This window comes from Kogia breviceps, chromosome 8 (assembly GCF_026419965.1).
Source record: "Kogia breviceps isolate mKogBre1 chromosome 8, mKogBre1 haplotype 1, whole genome shotgun sequence".
Taxonomy (NCBI): domain Eukaryota; kingdom Metazoa; phylum Chordata; class Mammalia; order Artiodactyla; family Physeteridae; genus Kogia; species Kogia breviceps.
In genome coordinates, this window is record NC_081317.1 from 93,995,692 (window position 1) to 94,019,917 (window position 24,226).

The 24,226-nt window shown below is 43.0% G+C and overlaps 1 protein-coding gene across 1 annotated transcript; it reads left to right on the forward strand.

Moving 5' to 3' along the window:
- The first annotated feature begins 17,719 nt into the window (after positions 1-17,719).
- Positions 17,720-23,077, forward strand: CKS2 (CDC28 protein kinase regulatory subunit 2). Its single transcript, XM_067040177.1, has 3 exons — positions 17,720-17,864; positions 21,358-21,485; positions 22,928-23,077. Exons 1-3 carry the CDS (start codon positions 17,806-17,808, stop codon positions 22,978-22,980), a joined length of 240 nt encoding a protein of 79 aa, XP_066896278.1. The 5' UTR covers positions 17,720-17,805; the 3' UTR covers positions 22,981-23,077.
- Positions 23,078-24,226: the final 1,149 nt, after the last annotated feature.

The window sequence follows — 24,226 nt, forward strand, 5'->3', positions numbered from 1 at the left end:
TCGAGCCCCAGTCCGGGAAGATCCCATGAGCCATGGCCGCTGAGCCTGCATGTCCGGAGCCTGTGCTCCGCAACGGGAGAGGCCACAGCAGTGAGAGGCCTGCGTACCGCAAAAAACACCCCCACCAGGCCACCCAACAATGGTTTCCCACTGTATCTAAAATAAAGCCCAAACTCCTTTCCAAGCCCCATGGCCCTGAGCCATGTACTTCTTGCTAGTTCTGGTACTTGGCTCCCCCCCCCACAGCCCATCCCCCCAAGCCTGCACTGTCCCCTATCCATTAAGCAGGTGTTTGCTCAAAGACCACTCTTCAGTGGGGTCTTTTCTGGGGACCTGTTCTAAATCAGTGCACACCCACCATCTGTCCATTGGTCACATCACCAGCTTGGTTTTCCTCCATCTGTCTCTACCTGGAATCATGCTGTTTCTGTGTTTAACTAACTGTCTGACCGCTCAGTAGAATGGAAGCTGGAAGCTCCGTGTGAATAATGCCTTGGTCTTACTCGCAATGTTTCCCCCATGGCAGGCCTCTGGCATCGGGAAGGCAACAGATGTCCACAAAGGAATTGGGAGCCCAGCACCATCCCAGCCTCCCACCTGGGTGTAAGGTAATCAACTCTCCCAGTTTGCCTGGAGTTGTCCTTGTTTTAGCATTGAAAGTCTCCATCCTGGGCAACCCCTCAGCTCTGGTCACCCTCTAACTGGGTTATATACTTATCTAGAATTACCTTCTGGAATGACTGTGAAAAGTAACTTAAATGACACTAAAATATTTTAATATAAAAGCTTCCTCTGAAAACAGAATTAAACTTGCAGATTATCCTTTAATACTCTGTGAAAAGTTATTTGAATTAGCAGAATTAACCTCTCTTAGTATATTCATTTGTATTTGCCTTAGTACTTAAAATATATATGCACCATATTGTTTAAAAAAAAGGATCATATTGCATTTGTCAGGTAGTGTTTTTAATTTTAAATGTCACTGCAGAAATAATGTGTTACAAACACTGCATGCATGACTCATTGCTGGTAGGGTTTGAAACTTCCCACTCGAAGTTACTTAGATTCCTAAAATAAGTTTATTCCTGTGTTTCTTTTACATTATATCTTCCTGATAAGAACTCAAAATATTGCATTTTTCCCATTTAATATATATATATATATATATATATATATATATATATATATATATATTTTTTGTGGTACGTGGGCCTCTCACTGTTGGCCTCTCCCGTTGCGGAGCACAGGCTCCGGACGCGCAGCCTCAGCGGCCATGGCTCACGGGCCCAGCCGCTCCGCGGCATGTGGGATCTTCCCAGACCGGGGCACGAACCCGTGACCCCTGCATCAGCAGGCGGATTCTCAACCACTGCGCCACCAGGGAAGCCCCCATTTAATTTTTGAAAAAAATATTCTTCAGCATTTCTTCTTCTTGAAACTGAAGGGAAAACTACTGTCAGGAGAAGTAATTACACCAAGGACATTGACTAGGTTATCAAAGTTCTCTAAGTTGGAAAGGGATTAGTTGGCTTTCTGTTTATGTTTATCAGAATGACTCGCTGAAACCATCAAACTTTTCAAAAGATAAATTTAAAATCTCTATATAGTGAATTAAAAAGCAACCATGTGCAATCTGAGACCGCCCAAAGTGTGCAGAAGAGCTGTGATCTCTATCATATGTGTGCTGAAAATGTATTAGAGGCCAGCAAAATATTTCTGACTGTTGTTTGTATCATCCAGTAGGCGAGGAGATGGCTGGCAAAGAGAGACATGAGGCCAAGGGCCACAGAGGACATCGGGTAGTGAACTGGATAAACATCACCCTCCCTGCTCTTTCCTGACCTCGCTCTCACCCTCGTCAGGCTGTCCACCTGCCCTCTGAAATCATGAAGAGCCAGCAGGTTGGGAGAGGGCACAGAAGCAGCTTGTAAGCTTTTCCAGTCTATGTTGACTGTTGACCTTGCAGAAGGAACTGCCTCTCCCGTGTCCCTCCCCTACTGACTGTTGATCATATTCCAAGGCCAACAAGAGACTTGCTAGACAAAGTCTTGAGTACAAATCTATAAAGTCACTGCCTTAGTTTACACCCACGGCATTTCTTACAGTGTGATCCAGTGAACACTCACATCCCCAAATCACAGAAGAGCTTTTTAAGAATACAGGTTCCTGGGCTCTACTGCATCAGAATCCCTGGGAGGGGTCCCAGGAACCTGCATTTGTAACACATCCTCCAATGGTTCTGGTACACACTAGGGTTGAGTCTCGGTCACCCTTTTTTTTTTTTTTTTTTTGCGGTATGCGGGCCTCTCACTGTTGTGGCCTCTCCCGTTGCGGAGCACAGGCTCCAGACGCGCAGGCCTAGCGGCCATGGCTCACGGGCCTAGTTGCTCCGCGGCATGTGGGATCCTCCCAGACCAGGGCACGAACCCGTGTCTCCTGCATTGGCAGGCGGACTCTCAACCACTGCGCCACCAGGGAAGCCCTCGGTCACCCTTGATCTTCAGAGCATAACTTTCATAAACCCCTCCCCCAAAAGACATCTACCATCCCAGCCATGCCCCTGGAGAGCTCCCTTCCCGACATCCTTCTCTATGGAAAATACCCATGGGTCCTGAGGATCTGAAATTAAGTACACAGAAAAGTGCCTCCCTGACTTGATGTCCTGAAAATAATAGCCTGTTTCCCAAGTCAACGTCACGTATAAAATAGCACACGTTGGTCTTCTCTGCAGAACTTGGGCTTCACTTGGACTTGAAGAGGCCAACCTCACGTTTGCCTGTCCTTGAGCCTGTTTCTCTGGCAGACAGACAATGAGCCACTTGGCAGGTTTGGCTATCCCTGTCTCTTGCACAAACCCTGGACCCACAAGCTAGACTCGAAGCTGCCTGTGACAGTGCTGTTCCCACACCCTTGCTGACATTCTTCAATTTGGCAATATCCTGGTAGGTGTTTATAGAAGTAAAGCTTCATTGGACACTCAGAAAAAGTAAATATTAAAGCATACCTGGGGACTTCCTTGGTGGTCCAGTGGTTAGGAATCCACCTTCCAATGCAGGGGATGAGGGTTTGATCACTGGTCAGGGAACTAAGATCCCACATGCCGCAGGCAACTAAGCCTGCGGACTCTGGAGCCCGTGCACCACAACTAGAGAGCCTGTGTGCTGCAACGAGGAGCCCACATGCCACAACTAAGACTCGATGCAGCCAAATAAATAAATAAAAATAAAGTATAACTAAGCTAGCAATAACTAATTTATTAAATGTAACTACAGCACAAAATAATGCCAGTTGCATTGGAATATTAATATATAGCAGTGGACTCTAAAATACACAAAAAATGGATTTAGGTAAAAGCATTGCCTAAGTGCAAATAGATTTTAAAAGATATGTAATTTAAAATACTATATAATGATTACAAATAGGAATTAGGTTGTTATCTTTATAAATAGTTCCTACTTTCTCTTTTTCCTGGTTACCAGAATCAAGTTTTGGACCAGCTCATTCTGGACTATCTCTAAATGCTACAGCTGCTACCAGAAAAGCACCAAGAACTGTAACTATAAAACAATGAACATTGCCTGGGATCAAGGAAGGCCCTCGTCTGATATCAAAGGCTGCCCACCTGCTTCCACGACTCTTGGACAATTGATTTTCCATTGATACTACCTGGGAAAAGGGCACTGATCTTCAAGGTTCGCTTCAAGGAGATGGCTGTCCTCCCGACAGGGCACCTCTCCCACCCAGCTACTCAGTACAACACATCCAGGCACCAACCAGCTCTCTCCACTTCTAGAGCAGCCCTAGCAATTCTCCACCCTCCCAGAAGGTTCTAGTCTTGCAAATCCCAACTAAGCAGCATGCTGGTAGAAACTCAGAGTAAAAGTTCTGGACAGTGAAAATAAATAGCATGAAAACCTTGTACTTAACCTCATCAGAATCCTTCAAAACCTTCCACAGGGCACACTGACTATTCTTGCTTAGATTCATGTGGCCATTTCTGATCACAAGTAGCATTAGAAGGAAAAGTACAGATGGGGATGGAGGTAAGTGTTTAAATAATAGATACATGAATTCGCCAGTGATGAGGCAAAATAAAAACAGGAGATACTCAGTACCTGCTACAAACCAGGCATTGTGTTGACCCTGGAGACGTAACTGAGCAGAATCCTATGAGGCCTTCCCAGAATACACCCCCAGCCATGTCCTTTGCCTGCCTTTTGTAGAAAAACTTTAGCCAAGGAAAAATTTTAATCAGAGAAGTGAGAAAATGCAGAAAGAAAGGAAAACAGTCAAGCAAGACAAAATAATAATACTTTAGCCATTAAACAAAGTCAAGGACTTTTAGTTCTACCTCAAGGACTGTAGATAATATTCTAATCCATGTGCTTTGAGCTGTTTTGCAGATACTAAAACCCCCACCTGGTGGGAGAAGTTAACTGTATGCTGCCCACAAGCAGGTAGACCCCAGACCTGTTAGAACCAGAAGGTTGATGATGCTGACTCCCAATTGCCTCACCACCAACCAATCAGAAGAATGCCCATGAGCTGATCACCCCCTGCTCCTTGAGCACTAAAAGACTCCTCACTACCCCCTCCAGGGCGGGGCATATAGTCTTGAGGGCATTAGCCCCGTCTGGCCCCCTTTTCCTGGCAAAGCTATTTCTTTCTATAATACTTCACCCAAAACTCTGTTTCCGAGATTTAATCCAGCACCCGTGTACAGAGGCCGAATTTCGGCAACAGAGAGACAAAAATAAGTAAGTCCCTGATCTTGCACTCATGTTATACGCAGTCTGTGTGTTTAGACTACCACACAAATGATTAACTTTAATATAATGAAAACAAAGTAGCAATTACATTAGTACGGCAGCAAATTTGACCTAACTTCAGCATAAATGGCATTTGCTGGAACGGTGTTGGTGACTCAGATAATTAATTATTGGTCAATCTAGACAATCAGCCAAGAGAGACAGAAACCAAAGCAACCCCAAAGCTCTTAGTAACAAGAATTCCTATGCTGTCACCTAAGTTTGCTGCCATTCTAATTGCCTCTCATCTCAAGATTCACTTTCCTGAGAGAAAAGATGTTGTCATTCTAATATGCATTACCAACCCTTCTTGTGGTCAGGGGGACAAAGTCCCATAGATTGCAGACCAAGAATCACCTGGAGTGAGGACTGAAGTGGGAGATGCCTTGTCTTGCCAGCACACATATAGACCCATCTTTCCATACAGATCTCTGCCTAACCAAGAGGCCTCTGACTAACATTCTGCAAATGCCACCAACACACTCACCTGCTCCCCAATGGATCACAACCCAAAATGACATTTAGCAACTGCATCTGATGTAGGAGAAAGATGGGCCCCTGGGCTGGACAGCTGGTGTTTGTCAAGTGGAGTAGAATTGAAGCTTTGTTCTCACCCAGACACTCCAAGGACAAAGCAAGTGGCAGAAGCTGAGCTCTGCTGAAGTAAAGAGATAAGATGACCACTCCTGAGTCCAAGGAAAGCTTCCCTGTCTGCATACGCCCAAGAAGGCTCCTTGGGGGTTAAAAAGGGAGGGGGCACCACCCCATAATAAGTGTGGACATGCACCCACAGGCCTCTTCAGTGGGATCCATCTTAGCAAAAAGTTGTGCATGCATCCTGGGGAGGGTCCTAGGACCAGTGAGGTGTGAAGAAAGAAACAAGATAATTGGTGAAAGGTAACTGTCCTGTACAAGGGATTTAAATCACCTCTTCACTGCACTCCTCCTCATTAGAGAGGACACGCACACGCTTTCTCTCCACGTGTGTATTTCTGCCTTGCTTCTGTCCTAAGTAAACAAATTGCTTCTCTGTGTGCTCTCCCACATGTTATGCTGTGTCTCTAATAATAAACTTTGTACCTGTTTTTACAGTTTTTGCCTCCTTGAAACATTCTTGCTTTCAAGGGGGGTAAGAGCCAAGGGAACTTTGCTTCTGACCTCTAGCCTCTGGTGGTCTAGTGGCTAGGATTCCTGGTTTTCATCCAGGCTACCCAGGTTCAATTCTTGTTCAGGGAATTAAGATCTCACTTCATGCCACCGCTCACTGCTGCCTTTCCGAGATCACATCCAGAGTAAGATATGGTACCCAGTTGAGGCTACACATTGGATTATCTTGCTGGCAAATTGGACCCTTGATTATGGCCAAGTGAGTTGTATCAATAGAAGTTCATGTTTTGGGGTCCAAGGGAGAAGAAGAATCTTTTAATAATTGTTCATCCAGACCCCCTAATTGTTAAGAGTCTCTCCTATAGAAAGGGCCCTTTGGTTAGCATTCAAACTGAGCATTGTATTCTTAGGTTCTGGGCCTCTTCAAGCAGCATAGTCTCATGTCCCTGCCCTGAGTCCTGTTGCCTACAGACCTACAAGTTCTGTCCTTCCAAGTACCTGACAGATGACAGGACCCATGTAAGGACTGAAACAAGCATGATAGAGGAGTCCCACTCCCCACTTGCCTTCTCCCTTTGCCTGCTTTCTTTCTTTTTGACTACCTGACTTCCTTGTGCCATGAACTTAGACTATCCAGTGGACCACAAGGCTAGCAAAAGCAGTAACTGGTAAATGGTTATCAGGATTGTACCAACAACTCCAAACAAAGGGCATGAAAATAGGAAACCACCCCCCACCCAAGCTTTGGTTAAAATAGAAAATGCTGCCTATGTTAAAACTGCAAGGATGTGTACTCAACTTTCTCCTGTCCTATAAAAATGTTGACCCTTCTCCAGTTGGGGGGTGGGGGGGTGCTCACTGGGTGCCCATCAGCTGAAGAAAGCCTTTAACCTCATTTGGGCTCTTAACTCATTTTCCTTTTTACGAGGAATAGGCCCAGATCTGAAGCTCAGGCCATCTTGGTTTGCAGGCGAAGTGGACATTGAGGTGCTCTACTCAAACAACGCCTACTAGGAAGACATTTTTCCTTCTCTGTTGTCCATCAAAGCCACCTAAAAAGGACGCAGTGCCTCAAATGTGTATTTCTCTTAAATGCAGCCATATTATTACACCAAACTCCTTCATTTTTCATTTGTAATTCTCAGTGAGTCAGTCACAGGGCCATATGCTTCATATGTTCAGGTGGAGAGAGATGAAAGAGTGGAAACACAGGCATTCTAGGAGGGGAACAGTGCAATCCCATGTCTTCCAGAAGCTTCCTTGTGTTTTCACGGACTTGCCAGGTCCAATTTAGTACTGACCACCTTTCTGTAATGCTTCAGTGTTGTTGGAGGAGGTCATCGAGAGGACATGACCTCTAGCTGATATGAGAGCAGGATCCTGGCAATCAGAGCTTCCTTAGCCATTCCCTTGTCCTTGGAATGTACACTCCATCCACCATTCCCACAGCTGGAACTGTTTCAGAGACATAGTCTTGAGAGAGCAATGTGTTGTTGAGACCGTCTGGACTGAATATGTGACTGAACCCAGGTAGGGCCTCTTTATAAACTCTTAAGAGTCTTGTGGGCAGGTGTGAAGGTCTACTGGTCTGCGGCCACCCAAGACAGACTCCTATGTAAGTTCCCTTGATTATTACTATTATTACCTACCAATTTGGAATGTTCTGCCTCTTTCTTTGGTCTTTCCTTGCCCTCTGTGTAAGGGGACCAGTTTGCAAACCAACAAGTGTTCCTGGATACAACTGCCTTATGGCCAGGTGAATCAGCTGGAGCCCAAGTCAGGATGGAAGCTTGGGGCCCTGGGGTCCATGATCATAGGGGAGCTCTGTCCCCACAATAGGTCCATATCTGTAGGCCTCTATTCTGACATTTTAAATTTCTTCCTATGTATTTTATGCCAAGATTTCTGGCCCTATAGTGTTCCTTTGTTTGAGCCAGGATTTGGTCTAGGTTGTGTTAGCCAACCCAGGAAACTGTTGAAATTGTAGCCAGCTGCAAGCCAGCACCTTGAATGCAGAACTTCTGGAAAGGACATCCACAGAAGCGATGTCGTCCTATCCAAAATTAGGTTTTGCCCTTCTTAGCCTCCCACGCTCAGAAAATTTCTTTCCTCAAGTATAAATTAGTAAACTCCTGCAATTCCTCTTCTTTCTTACTCTGGTTCAGTCACACACACCCCACCTACACACCATATACCACACCCAATCGCACACACAACACAATGCACCCACACCCCGGGCAGGTTAAGTATGAATCCTGGGAAGCTTAGAGCAGGAGGATAATGTTTTTCTACAGGAGACGCAGCTTTGTCGAGCTAGGGAAGCATAGGGGAAGGGGATACTTAAGAGGACTTGGGGTCCTCTGAGTCTTCCAACTTGCGCCGATGACACCAATACCAATTTTGGGAACCCATCCTTTCCAAATTAATGCCGTAATTTCAAGGAAGAAACCTGGTGAGATGGTGAATTCAACTGGCAATCTAGTTCAGGAACCTGTAAAATCCATCTCTGAGGTTTGGTTTTGCAGAGATCTCAGAGCCAAAGCTTCAGGGATGCTTTCAGGATGTCAAGGAAAGACCCTGAGATTTGTCTCCTGCCTCATAGGGGAACTGAGATTCGTGGCATTCTTTTCTCATTTTAAATCAGCTCCTGAGTCCAAAACAATCATGGAACCCTGTGATCTTGGCAGTTCCCTTCTCCTTTTATGGGGTCTCGAGCTCTGTCAGGAGACCTGGAGCCTCAGGGAGCCACAGGCCAGCTCTGCGCCGTGCACTGCCTGTCACAGAACAGGAGCTGCTGACACAGCCCTCCCTCAGGCAGCTAACACTTCCAACGTCCCACAGGCCTATAACCCACTTCTGCTGAAAGCCTTTTTTTTTTTTTTTTTTTTTAAGTCATTATGATTGTTTGGACCCTAAATCTATAAAAGTGAAATTACCCCCAGGTCACTCACAGGATCAGAGAGCAGGAGAGGGACAGCCCGGGGGCTTGGGGAAGGACACCCAGCCCACAACCTGGGGACAACTGCCACTGCATGACTTGCTTCAGCTGTGTTCAGTCCCTCTCAACATCCAGACTCCAGGAGAGATGACAGCTTGTTCATATGGGGCCATGTGCTCTTCAGGCAGTTGAGGGTTAGGGTCCTAGGTTCTACAGTGCAAATGAAAGATGTCTGTGACAGGGCTAGTGGGGGAAAGTAGAAAGATCTATGGAAACAGAAAGGAGGGACTGTACTGATTTCACTTGGAGTAGAGGGAGTAGTGGGAATTTGCCAAACGGGAAGGAAATTCTGGACCAACATACCTCTCAAAAAACTAAAAAAAAATTAATAATCCTGGGGCCATGAGCAATAATACAGTTGGCCCTGAGCTAGTGATCAGAACCAGTTATGGGGAAAATCACATTCCCCATGTCGGTATGTCCCATGGATGGGTGTGGGCTGTAGACCCAAGCAGCTTGGGGGACATGGAGTTGACATTCACGGTCATTGATGCTCCCTTAATCTGGCATGGGTTAGGCACTTCTGGCAGCTCCCTTGGGCATTTGCTGGCAGGGTCAGAGCACCAGTTGAGGGAAAGGGCATTGGGGGGGTCACTAAGGGTCCACAGAGGGGTCTTGAGACCATTCTGTCCTGTGGCCTCCTCATTTCTTCTTAAAGTATTCTGAGGAAGCAGGGAGATTTTGTGAGCTCTACCTTCAAGTATAAAAACAGAGAGGTGGGACTTCCCTGACGTTTCAATGGTTAAGACTCCATGTTTCCAGTGCAGGGGACATGGGTTCCATTCCTGGTCGGGGAACTAATATCCCACATGCTGAGCAGCCAATGAAAAAAAACAAACAAACCAGAAATGGAGAAGAAGTGCAGCAGAATTTTTCAGCTCCCATTGAGTTCAGAATACAAGGCCTACAGACCCAGAACCTGTCTGGGGTCCACTAGCCAAGTGCTTCCATGTTAAATCTCCAAAATCTATGCTAGTTTTGACTTAGGAACTTCTAGGGGCACATATAGTAACTGTTGTTTTTTATAAAACAATGCTTAAATTTATAATCCATGCTGATTTTTAAAAATGTTTCACTTTGGAATAACTTCAAATTTACAGGAAAATTGCAAGAGTAATACAAAACACTCCCATATAACCTTTACCCCCAAATCACATTTAAAAAAAAATTACCTCAATTCACAATTTTTCACATTCCATCACATTTATCATTTTCTCTCTCTGTCTTTCTTTCTCCATACACTCACAGACACATTAAAGAATGTCCTCATTCTGAGGAAATTACTGTATTTGTGTGTATATACTTAGAGTGTTTTATATATAAAAAATATATATAGTATGTAAGATATGTAGATATATATAGTAAAACAGTACATGCCTTTTTTTTTTTGGCTGTACCTCACAGCATGAGGAACTTTCCTGACCAGGGATTGAGCCTGAGACCCCTGCAGTGGAAGCACGGAGTCTTAACCACTGGACCACCAGGGAAGCCCTGTACATGTCTAATTTTGAACCATTTGAGAGTAGGTTGCAGACATGCTCCTTTATCCTTAATACTGAAGTATGTATTTCTTAAGAATGAGGACATTATTTACCTAACCACAGTATACTTATAAAATTCAGAAAATTTAACTTTGACACTTTATATGATCTACCATCCTTTAAATGTCTCAAAAACGTCTTTTGTAGCCTTTTTTCTTTTTCCTGGTACAGGATCACATATTGCATTTAGTTGTCATATCCCTTTGGCCTCCTTTAATCTGGAACTGTTCCTCAACCTTTGTCTTTCATATTAACAATTTTTAATACCGCTGTTCATTTATTTTAAAGACTACTCCTCCATTTCCATTTGATGTTTCCTCACTGGTAGATTTAGGTTGCATATTTTTGGCTTAAGTGGTGGTGGTCCCACATCTGAAGGCATGTGATTTCCATCTGCTCTTATGGGTGATGTGCCTTTGATCACTTGGATAAGGTGTGCAGTTTCTCCTCTTTGTAAGTAGGATTTTCCCCTTTGTAATTAGTAAGTAACTTGTGTGGAAAATTGTCACACATTTTACCAAACTATCAGAACAAGATAAAGAAAAACTTTCTGCATATGACTTGGCATACCAAGATGACTTCCTGGAATATTTAACAGATTCAGAAATGGGGACATCACTACATCCAGGTCATGGATTTCCGGAGGCACAGCTCTGCAGCTCTCTGCACTGCCCAGCACCTTGCAAAGCTCAGATAAAAAGAACAATTACCCCAGTCCTCCTCCTCCTCCGTTTAAAGGCCTTCACAGCACCATGACCAAGGTCTGTTGTTCATGGCCCCAGGATTATTAGGTCTTTTTGTATTTTCCGAGGGGAACGTTTGTCCAGAATATTCTTCCTGTTTGGCAAATCCCCACCCCTCCCTCTGGAAGCAGCAATCACTTTCTCCATGAAGTTTACCTGGGGCATTTTTCCCTCCTCTCCAGGTGAAAAGAATTTCTTCCCTCCTCCTCCCCTCCTCCGAATCAAAACCGCTTCCAACTGTGCAATGTTTCAGCTGGGAACTAGTAGGAAAATCTATTTAACTGAGGTGACTCCTCAGCCCTCAAGTGTTTGCATTCTTCTAAAACTCTCTGATTGTGAGGACTTCGTGTGAAATTTTTCTGTTTCGAGGGAAGATTTGCATGAGGTAACACAGGATGCAGTTAGTGCCTTGCACACAGCCTAGTAGTCTGTACGCAGCGGAGCTCCAGGAGCCTCTGTCCACAGAGAGTAAAATGAGCAGGACCCTATGGGGCTCCCGGCACGGAAGCCTTTCAGTTTCCCCGTTTCTTATTTGTAGGAAATAGACTCCAACCTCCACTACCTTCCCTGAGTCCCAAAGGACAGATTAGAACAGTTGCTAATCAGGGAAGGGAGGGGATGCAAAGACAAGGGAGGAAACCACCTGAGGCCAGATCAAAGGAACCAAAGAAGCTCATCAGGAGACCACCTGAGGCCACATTAAAGGAGTGCAGGCTCTGCACACACCCTGATCCTTATCAGCAACACTGCCCTTGAGCCATTGCTATAAAACTCCTCACTAATCTTCCCGGGTTGGGACATACAGTTTTTCAGGGCACAAGCCCGCTGTGTCCCCCTTTGCCTGGCAAAGCAATGCAGGTATTCTTTTCTACTTCACCCCAAACTCCATCTCTGAGATTTGATTAAGCACCGGTGCACAGAAGTTCAGTTTTCAGCATCAAGACCACGAGGTAAAGGGCATCCCAGGAGCTGTGGCTCACAGCCGACCAGAGGGAGATATCCCCACGTTCTAGCAGAGATTTTCAAACGTAAGAAGTGTACAGATCACTTTTGAAGGGACGTAAATCTCTCCAATCAATCACCAGTGTAAACTTTATATCCATTACACTAGGGGAAAAAAAACCACATATTTTTATTATAATGTTATATACCTAAATATACAAAAATAGAATATGGCTTATACCTTTTAAACAAAGACATCAAAATGTCAAATACAAGCTAAACTAACTTGTTTCGATACAAATTAAATTGACTTTAATGTGATAGATGTTTTGCTGAAACCAATCATCATGGTCAACACACTATGATAGTCTTAAAGACAGGTTTTTTTGAGGCCAGCATGATTTACCAATCCCATTGGTCTTTTTGATACTTCACATTGTGATATTGTGATTTATAAAAACAATACATATTTGGTCTTTGACCCTGTTTCTGGCACAGAGCTCCTAAAATGCTAGTAATTTACAAAGACCAGAAAGCAATAAAGGTGTCCTCCTACGTTAATGAGGTGACTTTCGGAATGCACATAAGAATGGGGGCTGGCTATCAGTGTAACCAAACACCTGAGTAGAGTGTTGGAAATTTCAGTCCCACCTCCTGACCTTCGGGGAGGGGAGAGAGGCTGGAGGAAGTAAGATGTTTCTCTGAGTTCTGTGAGCCACTCTAGCAAATTAATTAAACCTGAGGAGGGAGTTGTGGGAACCTCTGATCCATATAGCTGGTTGGTCAGAAGTTCAGGTGACAATCTGGACTTGCAATTGGCATCCTGAGTTGCAGGGGGTCGTAGGAACCTCCAATTTGTATTCGGTCGATCAGAAGCACAGGTAACAAAACTGGGCTTGCGACTGGTGTCTGAAGTGTGTGTGTGGTGGGGCTGGGGGCAGTCTTGTACGACTGAGCCTTAACCTATGGGATCTGATGCTATCTCCAGGTAGACCGTGTCAGCACTGAGATGAATTGCAGAATACCCAGATGGTGTCAGAGAATTGCTTGGTGGTGTTGGTAACGGGAGCCTCCCCCTGCCCCGCACCCACCCCAACCGTTCAGGAATTTGTGATCAGGAACAAAAGACAAATCCTTTATTTATTCTAACAACTGCAAAAACCTTCCTATAGTGAACGTTTTGTTTTCCTTTGACATATTCTAACTCTGTTAGTTTCTCATTGGTCCACTCAATTAAAAGAAGACTAATAGGAACAAAAAACGTGCTTGGGCTCTGAAATTAAGAAGTCATATAGGGATTCCCTGGTGGCGCAGTGGTTGAGAATCCGCCTGCCGATGCAGGGGACGCGGGTTCGTGCCCCGGTCCAGGAAGATCCCACGGCCCGTGAGCCATGGCCGCTGAGCCTGCGCGTCCGGAGCCTGTGCTCCGCAACGGGAGAGGCCACAACAGTGAGAGGCCCGCAAGTCATATAGATGATGTAGAATTAATTTGTCCATGGACTTAAAACGCAAAGTTTAAACAGCCTGGCAGGGAACTTGAGGATCCTTCCCATCTGTGGAACCTAATTTGAGAAACATTGCTCTTAAAAGCTGTTTTCTTTCACAGCTTCATCCATTCACATCCTTTGGCAACCTTTAAAAGATTCCATAGTAATAAATGACAAAAATCTTAAGCAGAACCCAGTTTTTCACCTATGAAAAAATGACAAAATATTTCAATAAGAATAGTAACAATATGATTAGGTAAATTCAGACTTTGCTTTTTTAGACAACAATAAATGTACGAAGTTACTTACTTTATTTCCAATATATTTTAAATTGTCTTGAATTTATTCTACTCCTTGTTTCAACACTTTGTGAACAGTAATACATTTCCTTCTTGAATCCAGTGTTGCTTTTGAGATTGTTATTGTCTATTCTTGCTTTGTAGGTGTGATTGGCAACTTCTCCCTGAAAGCTTTTAGAACTTCCTTTCTCTTTGATGTTCTTAAATTGCACTATAATCTCTCTCTGGCATTCTATAAACCCTTTCAACCTGAAGTCTTTTTAATCTTTCCTTAAAACTGGGAAATTCAGTCATTATATTTGTATAGTATTTCCTCTCCTGTTTATTCTCTCCCTTGTATCAAATGGGACTCTTGTATGGAATGTTGTCACTTCTCCCTTTAGCCTCCAGGTCTTTTTACTTTTTCGTCTCTACCTCTAACTGATGGTTTCTGGGACTGTTGCTCAACCCTGTGTTCTAGGCTCACTGATTTGTTCATTAGTATCCACAATGCTTTCAGTTTACCTACTGAATATTTTATTTCAACTATTTAGTTTTCAATAATATTGCTATTTGACTCTTCCTTAAGACTGCAATTACTAATATCCTTTAATCTCTTATAGTAGTTATAACTTATAGTCATAATTCCAAAAAATAATCAAATGTAAAAAAGAAAAACTTTTAAAGTATGTGGTGAACTACAGTGTGTATTTATGATAAAAATTTAGCAAATTAGTAATGAAAAGAGTACACACATCCTCAAAATGACAGAGTATCTAGAACTTCAACAAAACTGCAGTGAACATTATACTGGGCTGGTTATTACATCCCAAAGTCAGTTTGTCTATCAAGTTATCTTAATTTTTATAAGCCACTGCTACACTGTCTTAATTACTATAGGTTCTTAATAAATCACAATCTACTAGAATCCATTAAAGTGTCTTTGCTATTCTTGGCCCTTTTCTCATCCATATTATTTATAGTCAAGTAAGTCCTTTGAATGTGGTATTTTTATTGGAATTAGACTAACCTGACAATCAATTTGGAGATAATTTATATCTTAACCATATTGAGTCTTCCTAAGCATGAACATAGTATATTTGTCCATTTATTCAAGTCTTCATTTATGTCTCTCAAAATTTCATAATTTTGCATATCAGCACTTTGTATATCCTGTTAGGCTTATTCCTAGGTAGGTGAATTTGATGCTAATACTTTCTTTTTGAATAGGTTTTCTAGTTGTTTCTTCTATGTAGGAATGCAACAGACTTTGGATATTAATCTTAGACATATAATTACATCAGTTGCAAATGAGTTTTATTTCTCTTTCCAAATAATTTGCCTTAAACTTCTCTTAATTGTGATGGCTGACTTCTGTACATTGTTCAATATAATTGCAGATAATAGAACATTTTAAAGAGAATGCTCTCAATGTTTCCTCAAAAGAATTATGTTTTTTATAGATACCTTTACAAGGTTAACGAAGTTTCCTCCTACTCCTAATTACTAAGAGCGTTATCACTGGTGAGTGGTGGGTTTACAAAGAGTTTGTATTATAAAAGAGTGGTGAATTTTAGCAAATGTTTTCTTCTGCTTCCATTGAGAGGATTTTTTTCTCACTTACACTGTTAATGTGATGAATTACATTAACAGATTTTCTAATATTAAACTATCCTTGCATTTGAAGATAGTATATCATCCTTTTAAAAAACACAATTGGATTCAGTTGGCCGGCATTTTTTTTTTCTTTTTCCGTATGCGGAAAAAAAACCTCTCACTGTTGTGGCCTCTCCCGTTGCGGAGCGCAGGCTCCGGACGCGCAGGCTCAGCGGCCATGGCTCACGGGCCCAGCTGCTCCGCGGCACGTGGGATCCTCCCGGACCGGGGCACGAACCCGTGTCCCCTGCATAGACAGGCGGACTCTCAACCACTGCGCCACCAGGGAAGCCCTGGCCAGCATTTTATTTAGGATTTTTACATGTATCTATTTGAGTGAAAAGTACAGGTACTTTCCTTTCTCATGTTGATTTTTTGAATCAACATTATTCTTGCCTAATAGAATAAACTCTTCTGCTCTAGAAGAGTTTATAATTAAGAAATAAACTCTTGGTAAAACTTTTCTGTAAAGCCATTTGGGGCTAGAGCTTTATTTTTAATTTTTTTTTAGTTGAAATATTCATATACCGTACATACGGTTCACCCTTAAGTATACAGTTCTGTTTTTTCCTATTCACAAACTTATGCTGCCAATACCAGAGTTGGACTTTTAATTACCGCTGTAAGTTAATTGATATAGGACTCTTCAGTCTTTCTCTGGCTTCTTGAGCCAGTAGAGGAAGACAAGCAAGGGGAAGCAGATGAAGGAAAGACGGAGATACCAAATAGAAAACAACTATCAGAGAATAACGAGGAATCCTAAGTGTAGGAATGACACGGCGCTAAGTATTTTAAAAATTTTCCTTGAGATCGTATACCGTGTACAGAGACATACACAGAAGTATTATCTCAGAGTGAAATAACATTATATTTGGGATCTCTTTAAAAATATTCTAGTTAAAAGGGGGAATAGATGAAACAAGATGGACCAAACGTTAATGGCTGAAGCTGAGCAACTGGTATATGGAAGGTGATTATACTATTCTACTTTTCTGTGTTTGAGATTTTTCACAAAGGTCTCCGTAAAAATATACCTCTTAGTAAGCTTTTCTTTCCCAGGTTCCACCAAAAAGTTAGTGACTTCCTTACCCATCTCCCTTAACGGGTTATTCACATCTTTTCTTTTTTTGGCTGAGTCATGCCGGATCTTAGTTCCCCGACCAGGGATCAAACCCACGTCCACGGCAGTGAAAGCGCCCAGTCCTAACCACTGAACCGCCAGGGAATTCCCTACACGTACCTGTATTTTAAACTAGGATTCAATACTAAGAAGCCAAAGGAATTTTTGCTAACCACTTTTAATCCCGTTGTCCTCTACTAAACATCATTATTTTAGTAATCTTTTTATTTTCCCATATGCACGCAAACACGCATATCTACAGTTGTCGGAGTGCGCAAACGGCATGGGAAGACAGTTTTCACCTAACATTGGTCTCTGGGCTATGGCCCCACCGCCATCTACGCAGCACTCCGTGGCGAAGTTCCGGAACGTCCCACTCATCCTGGCGGCGCGTATCGCCGCGGTGAGATCTGGACGTCTTCCTCACGTCTGGGCACAACTTCGGCTTTTCCGCGTCCTTACTCCCACAAACCGGCCTTGGGCGCCCGCGGTAATAGTCCTCCCCTCACGCTTCCCACGCCTGAGGTTCCCACAGTCTAGGACCACGGGCTGCCCTCCCTCAACTCTCACTGACTTAAGACGCGGAGCTGCGCACAGACTGCCGTTCGTCGGACAGCCCCTACGCCCCGCCCCCGCCAAACCCCGCGATACCTTACCCCTCCCGCCTGTTCGCTGCCCCAACGGCTCCGCGGACCTGGAACTTTCTAAACCCCTGCGCACGCGCTCTACGGCGCTTAACGTCCCGGCTCCGCCCTTCCCTGGCCACTCCCCTTTTCGTCAGGGATCTCCCCGCCCTCACGCCACGCCAATCATCCACTTCTTTCCTAGGCCGACCTCGCAACAGGCCTCTGATTGCCTGATCTTGGGTGCGAACGCCGCGGAGAGGCGGCGACGATAGGCTGGGAGCCGGTTCCGGCCTATCCGCAGAGTGCGCGGAAGATGATTGGTCAACACTGTCGTCCAATCAGCGGCGGGCTGTCGGATTCAAACCGGACTCGTTTGGCTTACGATCGGTTGGTCTCAGTCGAGTCGTTGCCTTAACCTGACTGGGACGTGTTGCTCGCCTGCGCCCGTTCTTCGCGCCTCGTCGCTCCAGTCCTGTGCTGCCCACCGCCCTCCCGCAAGATGGCCCATAAGCAGATCTACTACTCGGACAAGTACTTCGATGAGCACTACGAGTACCGGTGAGCGCACCGGACGGCCTAACTCAGCCGCGGCCCCGGCCGAGCCCGAGGTGGAACTTGGGCCTGGGGGAGGGTACCAGGGGCCAGGACCGGGAATCGGGGTCGAAGCGCGTCGGGCTGAGGTTTGGGTCGGAGCTCGGGGCCGGGGGCCGGAGGTAGGGTCAGAGTCGAGCCCGAGGGCCGGCCGGGAATGGCGATTGTGTCGGGGTCGGGCCGCCCGGGCGGGAGCTTTGCACTCCTCGTCTGGTGGGCCGGCGCGGCCGGCTTCCGCCCTTTGTTCCTGTCTGTGAGGAGGACGAGGCTGGGGCGGGGATGGGGCCGTTTCTGGTGCAGAATTGTTGCCTTAAGGGGAAGGGGCCGAGGGCCTGAGCAGACCAGGCGTAGCTGAAGTGCAACGCCAAGAGACCGAATCGCAGCGGTTCCTAAGAACTTATGCCTAGTTCGCATTTAGGCAAACGTCCCCCTCCCAGTCACAGCGGGCGAAGGGCTGTCGGAAGGGTAATTTTGCTCAGGTAACGTCGCCAGAGAAACACTTCTTTTCTTCTCGCATTTGAAGTTAATGGCACTAAAAAGTAGCTTGTGGGGGAGTCCCCCTAAAATGAGCTTCCTTGGGATTCGAAATGTGTGCTGGGTATGGCGACTTCGGCAGGGGCTGGTGCGTGTTAATCCTCTTGGGTTATTATTAACGGGGCTTCCTTGTGAGACAAAATTGAGAACTCGAATGGATTTGGGGCATTTTTTTCTGCTAATGTGTATCGGCAAAATTTTTGGCTTTGAGGGATTTCTGGTTTGTGCAGCATTATGTGATGCACTAGAGCATAGTTGCTAAATGTGTAAGATTAGCAAAAAAATTGGATTGTGTGAGGGAAGAAACACTTAACATTAGCCTTAACGTGTGCGGGAGACTTAGCTGGGGTGTGGCTTCAAAGACCAGCGCCACCCAGTTCTCCTGGGTGGTGACTAGGACGCTGCATTCTGGGAAACTAGCAACTTGTAGGAGGGGCCAAATAGTGATCTTATTTTCTGCCTCTTATCCTTTTACGTTACATTTCGAAGAATGCTATTTGAGTTAGAAAGGATATAACAGTGGGTGGCCTCTTTTTTCCCTCCCCTTAGTATCTTGTAATTCTTTCTTAGTATCTTGTAAATCTTTCTCTGGAGAAAAACGGAGGATTTCTCTGGGCAGCTTTGCAGGTTAGTAATACCTGCATTGTCCAGCAGGCGTTATCCAATAAGGGACAGAATGTAAACCACAATCTTTCTAAAAATGTGGGAGAATATTAATTGTGAAACATGTCTGGCTCCGAGTAGTACTTTTCAGGACTTTTCCTGGCAGTAGTTCCTTCCGTTTTTTAGTTTAAGTATACTAGCATAATCATTGATGAGCACGAAGTAAACTAGTCTATGCTATCAAGATTTTAGCCTAATTGACTAAGTGGTTTGTGTGTAGTAATGAATAGAAGAAAACCCTGTCATATCTGAAATGATATATTTTAATCATTACTGTCTAATCCAGTATTAATCTAATTAATATCTGGTCCAATATTAATTAACCCTGGTCTTTCTTGACCAAGCCACTTGCCTTTATCAAACAGGACAGTAATGTCCAGAGAAGGGAAATTTAATTGGATCTTGCGGTGTTATCTTAGTAGCTCTTTTGTTGTTTGTATTGTTATGGCCTTTTTTTTTTTTTTTTTTTACCTCCTCTTCACCCTCCATGATAAGCCCTTGGTACTGAAATAAATGTTAGATTTTTGGTAACAATTCTCCTTACATGTAGTTAGAAATATATAGAGGAGTTATATCCATGCAGAAAAAAATACAGGTAGACTTCCCATCTGAGTTTGAAGCTACTTACACATTTTTCCCTCGTAATCAAATCCTGATGAAGTTAGCCTGTCTCCATGGTTTATGGAAAAGGTAGGGTATATGACTTATATCTAGACATGCATTGGTTCATTTTGTACGGCATACATAATATGAGTACAAAAGCTAGTTTGCATTTTACATTTCTCTTGAGACTAATCAACAATTATGTAGAAGGTAGAAATAAGGTAACAGGCTATTTGCAGACTCTTAAAAGTAGATGTTAAAGCAGTATTTCAAGAGTCAATGAGCTAGCTGGTAAGTATTGCTAAGAATCATCATGTAGTTCACTGGAATTGGTAAAATTTTTACCAACTATGATAGTAAGCATAATTTGACTTGGTGGCCTTGTGGCCAGCAAGGAACGTAACACCACTGTTCTAAGGCTTGATTTTGTTATGCAGATTATAGGAAATTGGTACTTAACCAACCACTCACAGACTAGAACTTAAGTTGATGACAGTTCAGTGCTTATTATGGGTTATGGGTTCAGTTTTCCTGTGACCAGACTGCTCCTTTCTTACACCCAACAAATTCGCAGTCATATATCCAATACTGGTAAAAAAATTTGGTTCGTGGTAATGGATGATAGTATAAAACTGCTGCTGCTGGAAGTGATTAAAAATGAGCCTGGGAATTTTGATTTTTATAAAGATCCTTTCAATTGTAATTAAATAAGTCGGTGGGGGTGCATATTTGTTTTCTAAGAATTTTTCAAAGCTCCAGTTGTACCTATTCTTGATGATTTGACATTGAAGAATATTGCATGCCTTCCTTAAAAATGGATTAAAGTTTTGGATATAGGCCAGTAACTTATTGGAAAACTGAATGTCTGTGTTTTAGGTAGCAGGTACATGTATATGTGCATTTAGTGTTTTTTTGCTTTTAATTTTGAACAAAGTATAAAGCAACTTCTGGAGTTATGTACAAGGACTTGTGTCTACTACAGATCTATAGAGTAATAGAAAACCCAAATTAACTGTAACAAGCTAGATTCCCCCACCCCTGCTACCTGGGGCTAGTATGACACTTCTTAAAATCAGGGACCATTCCTAATTTATAATGACTTCTGTGGTCTTAGATGGCTTCTCTAGCTCCCTGATCATACTAATCTGCTTCATAACTAACAGGAAGGAGAAAAAAGAATTGGGCATGTTCTTTTCTTTCGAGGATACTTTCCATAAGTTGCATAATTTCTGTTTATATCCTGTTGGGCAGGATTTAGTCACATGTGACCAGAGGTGGCTGCAGGGGAGGCTGGGATGTCTTGGATAACCATGTGTCGCACTTAGTTTTTGAGGTTCTATTCCTGAAGAAGACTGAGATAATTAGCAAGCAGTCTCTATTAGGGAAAAAAGTTAATCATAAATAAAATGCCTTCTACTTTTGGACTGCATATTCTAATCTCTAATTTGAACACAGGCCATCAAGATCAGAATTAAAGGTAGTAGAGAGTAGTCTTTAAGGTTGATGCTAATGGTAATGTAACAGGGTTGCTTTAAAGAACTTTAAGGGCAAAGAACTCAAATTTTAAGTATCCTGAAGATGCATGTATAAAGTGACCATAATTGTAGGAAAGGCATATTATTCACTTAGAGCACTAACATTTCACTGTATTTTTTAACAGGCATGTCATGTTACCCAGAGAACTTTCCAAACAAGTACCCAAAACTCATCTGATGTCTGAAGAGGAGTGGAGGAGACTTGGTGTCCAACAGAGTCTAGGCTGGGTTCATTACATGATTCATGAGCCAGGTAAGTTTTGCTATTAGGGAAGCACGAATTGAATTAAAACAGTAGTGGTTGTTAAATACTTTTTAGTACTATTGACGTTTCAGTGGTATCCCAAAGTAACTGATAAGCTTGACTTTTTTTTTTGGTGGTATGCGGGCCTCTCACCGCTGTGGACTCTCCCATTGCGGAGCACAGGCTCAGCGGCCATGGCTAACGGGCCCAGCTGCTCCGCGTTACACAGGATCCTCCCGGACTGGGGCACAAACCCGTGTCCCCTGCATCAGCAGGTGGACTCTCAACCACTGCGCCACCAGGGAAGCCCTAAGCTTGACTATTTTTGAATGACTGATACCTCCCTAGAGAGGGTTCCAATTTTATAGTAAATAAAATACGAGTGGAAATAATGCATTCTTCTAAACTGTAAAAATAACCTATTTAGTTAAAAAAAAAAGGATATTGTTTTATTTTAAAATGAGTGTCATTGCTAGTAGTATCTTGAAGTATTTTGCCATAAATATATTTAGAATTCTGGTATCTCCTCTTTGAAAACTAAGAACTTAATGTAAGACAACTTGAGTGTCCTGAAGTTCTGTGTATAGAAATTGATGCAATTTGAAGTGATTTGTTTTTTCCTTTAGACAATTAATATCTACCACATTAAGATGAAATAACACAGCTAGTGAACTCAAATGTGCTGCCTGTGTTATACTTGAGTGCTTATGCTATTATGTGGTATTTACCAGACAGTTTTCCAGATTACTGTTAGTAACTATTAGTAAACCAGACTAAGAAACTTTGTGGTGTTAAATTGTTTTGGGGTTATCATTAAATCTAACTAAAGGACTTATACTGCTTTGAACAAAATTTGAAGTCTTAGAAGCTCAATTAGGTGAAACTAAAGCTATCTTGCTTTCTGCTTTTGTTAAAAACAGCAGCAGCAGCAAAAACTCTAAGACTTGTAACTTTCTTGGGATTGGAGCATATAATTATATTAAAAAGGTGTTTCTCCAGATAATACAACACAACTGAGGATCTTACCTATAGGTTCATAGTCAGTCCTCCACCTGCCGAAACAGAATCTACAGGGAGGGGACCCTAGGACCTGCATTTTTTGAATGAGGTGTTAAGTGTCTTTTCCAAACAAGAGAAGACCTTTTTCTTTTCACTGGAATTGAGATTCTGAAGATAGAAACCATTCTCCTTCTCAAATAGCATCTTAACAGCTCTTTTCTCCAGGGTGTATAAAAACTGGGGGAATATTCATTGTTAGGTTGTTTTCTTCTGTTTACTGTTTACAGTGACATGGAGCAAAATTTATTTCAGATACCTCAATAAGTAACATTAATTGACCATAGATTTATTTTACTTCATTTTGGTTCAACTGAGAATTCTTTGAATTTTTGTTGAGTGAATGAAAATTAACCATGATATTAAAATAATATAAAACTTTTTTTTTTCTACAGAACCACACATTCTTCTCTTTAGACGACCTCTTCCAAAAGATCAACAAAAATGAAGTATATCTGGGGATCATCAATTAAATCTTTTTCAAATTTAATGTATATGTGTATATAAGGTAGTATTCAGTGAATACTTGAAAAATGTACAAAGTGTTCATCCATTCCTGTGCATGAGCTGTATTCTTCACAGCAACAAAGCTCAGTTAAGTGCAACTGCTATTAGGTTACTGTAAGGTGTTTAAAATTTCTTCTAGTCAGTTTTTCTTTTAATGTAAGTGCCTGTTTGACTTTACCTGTTACTTTTGTTAAATAAAGTTTGTATGTTGCATTTATCACTGTTTGAAGTTACTGAGGTTTGTTTTCTTAAGGTTAAATTGTGACCATTGAGGATGTTGGATGATTTCAGTTTTATAATTTTAGTCCTGCGGAAGTAAATTCACTTTCTAGAAATGTTAGGTGGGTTTAAACCCATTAGCTTGGTGTGATTGAGGGTACCATTTTAAAATTTATTTTAAATTTTTGGCTGTGTTGGGTCTTTGTTACTGTGCACGGGCTTTCTCTCTCTAATTGAGGCAGGTGGGGCTACTCTTCATTGCGGTGTGCGGGCTTCTCATTGCTGTGGCTTCTCGTTGTGCAGCACGGGCTCTAGGCGTGCGGGCTTCAGTAGTTGCAGCACGTGGGCTCAGTAGTTGCGGCACACAGGCTCTAGAGCACAGGCTCTAGAGCGCAGGCTCAGTAGTTGTGGCGTATGGGCTCAGCTGCTCTGCAGTATGTGGAATCTTCCTGGACCAGGTATCGAACCTGTGTCCCCTGCATTGTCAGGCGGATTCCCAACCACTGCGCCACCAGGGAAATCCTGAGGGTACCATTTAAATTCACTTATGAAGATACTAAGAACTAGGGATAACTTTAATAGAGCCAAGGTAGATTTTATAGCTCTGTCATTAATTTAGTTCCTTAAGAATTGTCTAGAATCTCCAACTGAACAAAAAGAAACCCAACTTAATACTCTGGGCTACTTCCACTTATGTAAGTACTGCCACACCTAGTTACTTTGGGAGAAACCATTTAACCCCATTTCTCTTTTCCATGTGCCAAATGGGGATACAGTTTTCTATAAAATATCAGCATTTTAAAAACTTCGAAAGCTCTGTAAAAAGCACCCATCCTTCGCTGTGCATTTTGTGTCTGTTAAATTGCTTTTCTAGCTGCTAGGAAAATATTTTAGAGTGAATATAAACAGGCTTTTTATCTTCATTGCTTTATGCTGGAGAAACCTTTTAGGTGAGCTGCCAGTAAGCA

Coding starts and splice junctions, on each gene's coding strand:
- CKS2 (XM_067040177.1), top strand. CDS start 17,806: ATGGCCCATAAGCAGATCTACTACTCGGACAAGTACTTCGATGAGCAC. Junction 17,865..21,357: donor GATGAGCACTACGAGTACCG/GTGAGCGCACCG, acceptor ATTTTTTAACAG/GCATGTCATGTTACCCAGAG. Junction 21,486..22,927: donor TTACATGATTCATGAGCCAG/GTAAGTTTTGCT, acceptor TTTTTTCTACAG/AACCACACATTCTTCTCTTT.